The 10,302-nt window shown below is 40.0% G+C and overlaps 1 protein-coding gene across 1 annotated transcript in view; it reads left to right on the plus strand.

Annotated features, from left to right (window-relative positions):
* LOC107749002 (uncharacterized) overlaps positions 1-10,104 on the plus strand; it is an 11,438-nt gene extending 1,334 nt beyond the window's left edge. Inside the window, exons 2-4 of the mRNA XM_016564041.1 lie at positions 6,961-7,756; positions 8,075-8,396; positions 8,506-10,104. Coding sequence (XP_016419527.1) covers positions 6,961-7,756; positions 8,075-8,396; positions 8,506-10,104 — 2,717 coding nt within the window. The remainder of the gene's footprint in view (positions 1-6,960; positions 7,757-8,074; positions 8,397-8,505) is intronic.
* Positions 10,105-10,302: the final 198 nt, after the last annotated feature.

Below are 10,302 nucleotides of genomic sequence, written 5' to 3' on the forward strand. Positions count from 1 at the left end.
CTACACTGACGTTACTTATATTAGAGTTAGTTAGTTATTATCTAGTTATTTATCAACATTTTACTTAAGCGTTTTGGCTGTGCACACTCATAACTTAAATCCTGGCAAAACACGGCGTTCCCGCTTCACCACACAGATTTAACCAAGGGACTTTGATTTAACTCCGCCCAGCTATATAAATCAGGCTGGGTGAAGATTAATATTTCGGAAATAAATATTTCTGTGAAATGCGTTAGGTTGCACAGAATTCAATTTTCAATTCAATTCAAGTTTATTTGTATAGCGCTTTTCACGATATTAATTATTGCAAAGCAGCTTTACAGAAACTTCCGAGTTAGTTTTTCTCCATTTGCGCTCAATTCTACGAGTTTCTTTCTTGAGAGAATGGGTATTACTGTTGTTCCATGGTGCAGTATGTTTTTCTCTAACCTTTTTCAATTTGATGGGGGCAACAGCTTCTAATGTATTAGAGAAGATAGTGCCCATGTTGCTAGTCATTTCGTCTAGTTCATGTGTACTTATTGGTACACAGAGCAGTTGAGATAAATCAGGCAGGTTATTTGTGAATCTGTCTTTGGTGGCTGGAACAATAGTTCTGCCCTGACGATAACGCGGAGCCATATAGTTAGTATCAGTAATATGCAGCATGCACGATACAAGGAAATGGTCATTAACATCATCACTTTGAGGTACGATATCTATATCAGTAAGATCGATTCCATGTATATATATATGTATATATAGATATAATTAAATCTAGCGTATGATTAAAACGATGAGTGGGCCCGGTGACGTTTTGCTTGACTCCAGAAGAGTTTATTAGGCCAGTAAATGCAAGTCCTAATGCATCATTTGTATTATCAACGTGAATGTTAAATCTCCGACAATTAGTGCTTTATCAACATTTACCAAGGTCTGAGAGGAAATATGCTAATTATTTTAGGAAATCTGTATACGGCCCTGGCGGTCTTTACACAGTAGCCAGAGCAAGAGATACAATAGATTTATTTTGCATATCTGACAGTTTAACATTAAGCAGAAGTATTTCGAATGAGTTAAACCTGTATGCTGTCTTCTGAGTAACATTGAGAATATCACTATATATTGTTGCAACACCGCCGCCACGACCAGTCTGACGGGGCTCATGCTTATAACAGTAGCTTGGTGGAGTAGACTCATTTAGACCAATATAATCATTAGGTTTTAGCCAGGTTTCAGTCAAGCAGAGTACATCAAAACGATTATCTGTGATCATTTCATTTACAATAACTGCTTTGGGTGAGAGTGATCTAATGTTTAGGAGCCCAAACTTTAAAAATTGTTTTTGTTCATTTATTTTACATTTTTCTGGTTTAATCACGATCATCACGATAAGATATCCTGCATTAAATTTATATTTTGACCTCACTATTCGGGGAACAGACACAGTCTTTATAGTCTTTATAGAACAAGTACTTCTATCATTTAAGCGGGTAGAACAAAAGTCATCAGGGCAGTCATTTGAGAATTGGCTTACTAGTTATATGGTGCGTAGCGTCCTGGAGATGTTGTCCGACATGAGTTCCGCTCCGACTCTGCTGGGGTGCAGGACATCAGCGCGAAAAAGCCTAGGACGCTCCCAAAAAAGATTCCAATTATTAACAAAGAGCAGTTTCTGTTCTTAACACCATGACAATAACCATTCATTTAAAGCAAAAAGTCTACTGAACCTTTCATGTCCTCGTCGATACGTGGGAAGCGGTCCTGACCAGAAAAGATTAACAAAGAGCAGTTTCTGTTCTTTACACCATGACAATAACCATTCATTTAAAGCAAAAAAAGCAAAAAGCCTTTCATGTCCTCGTCGATACGTGGGAAGCGGTCCTGACACGATGATCGTCGTCGCGGGCGATGTGCGGCGCACCGTCTCGATCAGGCTCCTGAAGTCCCTCTTCAGTGTCTCCGTCTGCCGCAGCTTGGTGTCGTTAACCCCCCCGTGAAGCACGACCGCTCCGGGGCTCTCGTCGCCCTTCAGGATCGCGGGTATCTGCGCAGAAACATCGAGAACACGAGCACCAGGGAAACAGTGAGTGTGCACTTTACCTTCAGCCAGGGCCGGGTCTAGGGGGGGGCTAGGGGGGGCAATGCCCCCCCAGATTCTCCTTGTGCTCCCCCAAAAAAATGTCCAGCCAAAAAAATAAATAAATAGAAAATAAGCATTAAACACTTATTATTTGTACTATCTAAATAAGGATCAGTCACTTTGTTCAAAGGAATGACAATAGTAAACACTAATTTTCCAGTTAAAGACAGTTCATCATTGAATTCAGTGATGTCTTCATTCAGCTCAGTTCAGTTTAAATAGTATCTTTGCAATCATTTGCAATCAAGTCAACAATATCGCTGGAAATGAAGTGTCCCCAACTAAGCAAGCCAGAGGCGACAGCGGCAAGGAACCAAAACTCCATCGGTGACAGAATGGAGAAAAAACCTTGGGAGAAACCAGGCTCAGTCGGGGGGCCAGTTCTCCTCTGGCCAGACCAAACCAGCAGTTCAATTTCAGGCTGCAGCAAAGTCACATTGTGCAGAAGACTCATCTGGTTCCTGTGGTCTTGTCCCGGTGGTCGTCTGAGACAAGGTCTTTACAGGGGAATAACATCTGTATCTGGTGTTCATCTAGTTGTCCTGGTCTCCGCTGTCTTTCAGGGCTGTAGAGGTCCTCTCTAGGTGCTGATCCACCATCTGGTCTGAATACGTACTGGATCCGGGTGACTGCAGTGACCATCTGATCTGGATACAGACTGGATCTGGTGGGTTGTTTCAGGGTTGGCATCATCTGAGGTCCTCTGAGGGGTTGGCATCATCTCTTCTCAGGTGTTCTGGATCCAGACTGAAGCTTGTGTAAATCCTAGTTACCACGGGATGTCAATCCTGTGGCAAAAACAGAGAAACAAATAGGGACATAATTAGCGTAGCTGCTGTTCCAACCAAGCAAAATTTATTTGTTTAACCCAAACTAAAGAATAATAATGTGCATTTGATCAGATATAACTGCAGTACAAGATTATGATATGCATTATTTGAATGCTTGGCCAAAGAGATGTGTCTTTAATCTAGATTTAAACAGAGAGAGTGTGTCTGAACCCCGAACGTTATCAGGAAGGCTATTCCAGAGTTTGGGAGCCAAATGCGAAAAAGCTCTACCTCCTTTAGTGGACTTTGCTATCCTAGGTACTACCAAAAGTCCAGAGTTTTGCGACCTTAGGGAGCGTGATGGATTGTAGCGTGGTAGAAGACTAGTTAGGTACGCAGGAGCTAGCCCATTAAGGGCCTTATAGGCAAGTAATAATATTTTGTAACTGATACGGAACTTAATAGGTAGCCAGTGCAGAGACTGTAAAATTGGGGTAATATGATCATATTTTCTTGACCTGGTAAGGACTCTAGCCGCTGCATTTTGGACTACCTGTAGCTTGTTTATTGAGGATGCAGGACAACCACCTAGCAGTGCATTACAATAGTCCAGTCTAGAGGTCATGAATGCATGAACTAGCTTTTCTGCATCAGAAACAGGTAACATATTTCGTAGTTTGGCAATGTTTCTAAGATGGAAGAATGCTGTTTTTGTAACATGGGAAATATGATTTTCAAAAGACAAGTTGCTATCTAATATAACACCCAGATTTTTGACTGTAGAGGAAGTAACTGTACATCCGTCTAGTTGCAAATTGTAATCCACGAGATTCTGTGTACTGTCTTTTGGTCCAATAAGTAATATCTCTGTCTTATCCGAGTTTAATAGGAGAAAATTATTGGTCATCCAATCTTTTACATTTTTAACACATTCTGTTAGCTTAGATAATTTAGAAGTTTCATCTGGTCTTGTTGAGATATATAGTTGAGTATCATCTGCATAACAGTGGAAGCTAATCCCGTATTTTCTAATAATATTACCAAGGGGCAACATGTATATCGAAAATAGCAGAGGACCTAGGACAGATCCTTGTGGCACTCCATATTTTACTGGTGATAATTGAGATGACTCCCCATTTAAATGAACAAGGTGGTAGCGATCGGACAGGTAGGATCTAAACCATCTTAAAGCCTGCCCTTGAATACCTGTATAGTTTTGTAATCGATCTATGAGTATGTCATGATCTATAGTGTCGAACGCAGCACTAAGATCAAGTAAAACTAGCAATGAGATACAGCCTTGGTCTGACGCAAGAAGCAAGTCATTTGTAATTTTAACAAGTGCAGTTTCTGTGCTATGGTGGGGCCTGAAACCTGACTGAAATTCTTCATAGAGATCATTTTTTTGCAGGAAGGAGCGCAATTGTGCAGACACAACTTTTTCTAAAATTTTTGACATAAAAGGAAGATTTGAGATGGGTCTGTAATTTGCCAGTTCACTAGGATCTAGTTGTGGTTTCTTAATAAGAGGCTTAATAACCGCCAGCTTGAATGGTTTTGGGACGTGACCTAAAGACAACGACGAGTTAATAATATTGAGAAGCGGTTCTTCTGCTACAGGTAACAACTCTTTCAGTAATTTAGTGGGTACAGGATCTAACAGGCATGTTGTTGGTTTAGATGCAGTGATAAGTTTATTTAGCTCTTCCTGTCCTATAGTTGTAAAGCACTGCAGTTTATCTTTTGGTGCGATGAATGAAGCTGAAGTATTATACGCTGTAGAATCTACATTTGTTATTGTATTTCTGATGTTATCTATTTTATCAGTGAAGAAATTCATAAAGTCATTACTATTAAACTGTGAGGGAATATTTAGATCGGGTGGCGTCTGGTTATTTGTTAATCTAGCCACTGTGCTAAATAAAAACCTTGGATTGTTTTGGTTATTTTCTATGAGTTTGTGGATATGCTCGGCCCTGGCAGCTTTTAGAGCCTGTCTATAGCTGGACATACTGTTTTTCCACGCAATTCTAAAAACTTCCAAGTTAGTTTTTCTCCATTTGCGCTCAAGACTACGAGTTTTTTTCTTGAGAGAATGGGTATTACTGTTGTACCATGGCGCAGTACGTTTTTCTCTAACCTTTTTCAATTTGATGGGGGCAACAGCTTCTAATGTATTAGAGAAGATAGTGCCCATGTTGCTAGTCATTTCGTCTAGTTCATGTGTACTTATTGGTACATAGAGCAGTTGAGATAAATCAGGCAGTTTATTTGTGAATCTGTCTTTGGTGGCTGGAACAATAGTTCTGCCCTGACGATAAGGCGGAGCCATGTAGTTAATATCAGTAATACGCAGCATGCACGATACCAGGAAATGGTCAGTAACATCATCACTTTGAGGTACGATATCTATATCAGTAAGATCAATTCCATGCGATATAATTAAATCTAGCGTATGATTAAAACGATGAGTGGGCCCGGTGACGTTTTGCTAATGCATCATTTGTATTATCAACGTGAATGTTAAAATCTCCGACAATTAGCGCTTTACCGACAGTAACCAATAGGTCTGAGAGGAGATCTGCAAATTCTTTTAGGAAATCTGTATATGGCCCTGGTGGTCTATACACAGTAGCCAGAGCAAGAGATACGATAGATTTCTTTTGCATATCTGACAGTGTAAGAGTTAGCATTAGTATTTCGAATGAGTTAAACCTGTATCCTGTCTTCTGAGTAACATTGAGAATATCACTATATATTGTTGCAACACCGCCGCCACGACCAGTCTGACGGGGCTCATGCTTATAACAGTAGCTTGGTGGAGTAGACTCGTTTAGACCAATATAATCATTTGGTTTGAGCCAGGTTTCAGTCCAGCAGAGTACATCAAAACTATTATCTGTGATCATTTCATTTACAATAACTGCTTTGGGGGGCGAGTTATCTAATGTTTAGGAGCCCAAAATTTAAAAATTGTTTTTGTTAATTTATTTTGCATTTTTCTGGTTTAATCACGATCAGATTTTTTTTTTCTAAAGCCTCCATTACATTTTTATTTTGACCTCACTATTCGGGGAACAGACACAGTTTTTATAGATTGGACAGCACAAGTACTTCTATCATTTAAGCGGGTAGAACACAAGTCATCAGGGCAGTTATTTGAGATTTGACTTACTAGTCATATGGTGCGTAGCTTTGGTTTGAGCCAGGTTTCAGTCCAGCAGAGTACATCAAAACTATTATCTGTGATCATTTCATTTACAATAACTGCTTTGGGGGGCGAGTTATCTAATGTTTAGGAGCCCAAAATTTAAAAATTGTTTTTGTTAATTTATTTTGCATTTTTCTGGTTTAATCACGATCAGATTTTTTTTTTCTAAAGCCTCCATTACATTTTTATTTTGACCTCACTATTCGGGGAACAGACACAGTTTTTATAGATTGGACAGCACAAGTACTTCTATAATTTAAGTGGGTAGAACAAAAGCCATCATAGCAGTTATTTGAGAATTGGCTTACTAGTCGAGTGTAGAAAGCCCAATCTAGGACCTGCCCCGTACAGTTTAAGAATCGGTACTGCTAGGAACAACTGATGATGTCACAGGTTCAGATTTGGTTGACCAATCGGCGGAACGGGGCGTGTCATGACCTTTTTCTACTAGATTTTTTGAACAAACGAAAAAACAAATTGAAAAACAATTATCAAAACGTACACGGACCATCCTCGCTCAGATATCTGTCTGTTGTTTGTTGTCAACAAACGTACACTGAATTTTATTTCTTTTAAGAACATTAAATATTATGAGTCCCTTACATAATACATAATGATACAGGTACTTTTAAGTAATTTTTTTTCTTCTTCTTTTTTTTTTCTAGTAATAAAAAAAAAAAAAAAACTTAAGGCAAACTTTGCATTTATTTATTTATTTTTTGTTACAAATACTCACATTAAGAATATTCACCCTTACCCCATACTGAACCGTACCAAAACCGCAATACATACCAAACCGTAAGAAACTTTAACCATTACACCCCTAATTAAATACTAATGCATTTCCTTATTTTCAGGTTACACAGAGAGTGAAGATGAACTGAGGTTTGTGCTGCTGGGAAAAACTGGAGCTGGGAAGAGTGCAACAGGAAACACCATCTTAGGAGGAGCTGCGTTTAAAGCAGAAACATCTCAAGAGTCAGTTACTAAAAAGAATCAGAGAGAATCATCCGACATCAACGGCCGGTGTGTTACTGTGATCGACACTCCAGGACTGTTCGATACTGAACTGAGTAATGAGGAGGTCCAGAAGGAAATCAGCAACTGCATCCCCATGATCCTGCCTGGTCCGCATGTGTTCATCATTGTGCTCAATGTAGGACAAAGATTCACTCAAGAGGAGGCAATAACTGTGAAGATCATCCAAGAGACGTTTGGTGAACACTCTCTAATGTTCACCATGGTGCTCTTCACCAGAGGAGATGATCTGAAGGACAAAACCATTGATCAGTGTTTGGGAAAACCTGGATCTCCTTTGATGAACCTTGTGGAAGCGTGTGGAAACAGATACCATGTGTTCAATAATAATAATCAGACTGGAGACCGAACACAGGTGACTGATCTACTGCAGAAGATAGACGCCATGGTGGCAGCAAATGGAGGGAGTTTCTACTCATGTAAGATGTTCAGAGAGATGGAAAGAAAACAACAAGAGCAAGAGATGAAGATCCTAATGGAAACATTGGAGCAACTGAACCGAGAAAAAGAAGAACTGACGAAGAAACTAGAAGAAGAGACCGAAAGAATGACGATGATGATAGAGGAAGAAAGACAGAATCATGACAAAGAGATAAAGAGACGAGAAGAAGAATTCCGAGAGACCGAAGAGAGATATAAAAGAGAACTCAAGGAACAGGAGATGCAGATGAAAGATGAGATGAAAAGAGAGCGAGAGATGCTTAGAGATGAAATTAAGGACAGGAGACAAGAAAAAGACAATCTACAGACCAAATACGACAAAGAAATAGACAGAATGATGAACAGAATAGAGAATGAAAGACAGTATCACAAGGAAGAGAGAGAGAGAAAAGTAAGCGAGCTTAATGAGAGAAAAGAACAATATAAAATAGAGACGAGGAGAGAACGAGAGCAATGGGAGAGACTGAAACTAGAGGAACAGACGAGAAGAGAAGAAGAAGATGAGAAAGCAAAACAGGCTTTAGATGAACGATACCAGAGACTCCAGAGTGAAACGAAGGGAATAATCAGGGAAAAAGAGAGAATAGAAAGAGAGAGACGAGGACAACAAGAGGATTTGGAGAAGAGACTGGATGAAGAAAGAAACGTAAGAGAAAACCAACAAAAGTCTTTTGACGGAATCCTGAAACTCCTCGAAGAACAGTATCAAGATAAGCTTGAAAGAAGACTTGAGGAAGAAGTGAAGTGGAGAAAATTGTATGAAAGAGAGAAAGAAGAGATTAAGATCTGCTCTGAAATCGATGCTTCACGACAGGTGAGTTTTCATGAACCTTTCGTAATAGCGTTTTCAATAGGAATAACTCTTTACAGTAGTAACAAGGCTTTCTTTACCCAATGATTTGTGTTGGTTTCAATTACAAAAGGTCACGGCCTACAGAAAACTGGAGGCCGAATACAAGAAATGGTCCTGGAGTCTTTACAGTGCCATGACGGAAACCGAGATCAAAATACTCAACCAGATAGAAAACGAAGGGATCCGCAAGGTTGAGGAAACTGATCTTCAAAGAGACTTGAAGGAGACGAGTGAAGAATTGAAAAAATCTATGTCGGAATTCTTCGAGAACGACAGAGATGCAGATATACTGATTCGGTGGAAGACATCATTTGAAATCCAACTCCGAGTGCTTGAGGAAAACATCGTGAGAGAAACGAAGCAGAAATTCAATGAGATTCTTCAGCAGCGTAACCTGAAGACTGTCGATCACTGCAATCATCCAAAAAACACTGTCTATGAAAAGAGCAAAGAACTCGCCCTAAAACTCAAAGGCAAAGCAAAAGATGAAGAAACTCTGAAGAAGGAGTTCGATTGGTTTTGGGAAAAGTGTGTGGTGAAGCTCATCAGAAACACTCACTGGCTCAAAGACATGGACATCATGAGAGATGTAAATCTCGTTCTTGGTGACATCTATAAAAGTTCTCCTGTGTATAAACTGAAACAGAGCAATGGGTACAACGATATTTTCAACATGACAAGTTATCCCGAGTGTGCTATTTTCAAAAAGCCCTCAATAAAAGGGATTCAAGTGTCTCAAACTCTCAAAAAGCTGTCTGCAAAGGATGACGCTCCAATAAGAAAGTTCCTCATTGATGTCGGTCAGCAGACAGACATAATGTTTCAGTCGTTCAACATTTCAAAGACGGGCTACAACATCAGCTGCATTCAACAACTCACACGTTTTATCATCGAGAGAGTGACCAAATATCAGGAAGCACGAGGGAAATACGTGTTCACGGATGAATTCATCATGGATTTGGTTTATTCCATCTGTAAGCGCATTAACATGACGATCGCTGACCCTGTAAACTATGTTGAGAAGCAGAGATCGGAGTACTACAGAGTTTTCCAGAAATACTGTCGTGAAGCTGCATCAGCTGCTGTTTTTGCTCAGAACATCTGTCAGAAACTCATAGAGGCCATTGAGCGGAGCGTCTACAAGAAGACTGCAGCTGACCTGGCAGACGAAATGAGAACAAACTGTCCATCACTGAATGAAAACAGGTCAAATCTGGAGAAGCACATCCTGACAACACTGGCAGAAAATGAGAATTTTTCTACATGCATGAACTACAACCCCAAAAACCCAGAGATTGGATATGAAGTCGGTCGATACATCACTGATCATTTCACTGTCAGTGTTTTACCCAAGTTGAAGGAAAATAGTGAATCACTGCAGCAGAACATCATGGAGAAAGCATGTGAATCTACTTTGTATTTTCAAGTGAAATGTGTTGATGCTGGTTTGTGGTTGAAGCATTTCACACAGCAGCTCTCAGATATGCTGGTCTTCTCTGAAGTAGACCTCAGCGGCGTCGAACATGATGCTGTTGATGATTTCCACCTCCTCGTTGATGTGCTAAGGCATGAGCTTTCTGCTGTAATGTCTGAGATCAGCAGGAGATTCGGCATCAGAGCTCTTCCAGAAAATGTGGACTTAAAGTTAACTGGGGATTCTCAGTGCTGATATTTACACATATATTGGTGACAAGTGGTCAGGATTTTTCTACACTAGATATGAAGGAGGAGCTTGTGACCTCTGACCTCTCTGATCGGCCTTACTGCACTCTAAAAAATGCTGGGTTAAATACAACCCAGTGCTGGGTAAAATAGGGACAAACCCAGCACTTGGGTTGTTTTGACCCAGCGGTTGGGTTACTTGTTT

This window comes from Sinocyclocheilus rhinocerous, unplaced genomic scaffold (assembly GCF_001515625.1).
Source record: "Sinocyclocheilus rhinocerous isolate Xijiao unplaced genomic scaffold, SAMN03320098_v1.1 scaffold680, whole genome shotgun sequence".
Taxonomy (NCBI): domain Eukaryota; kingdom Metazoa; phylum Chordata; class Actinopteri; order Cypriniformes; family Cyprinidae; genus Sinocyclocheilus; species Sinocyclocheilus rhinocerous.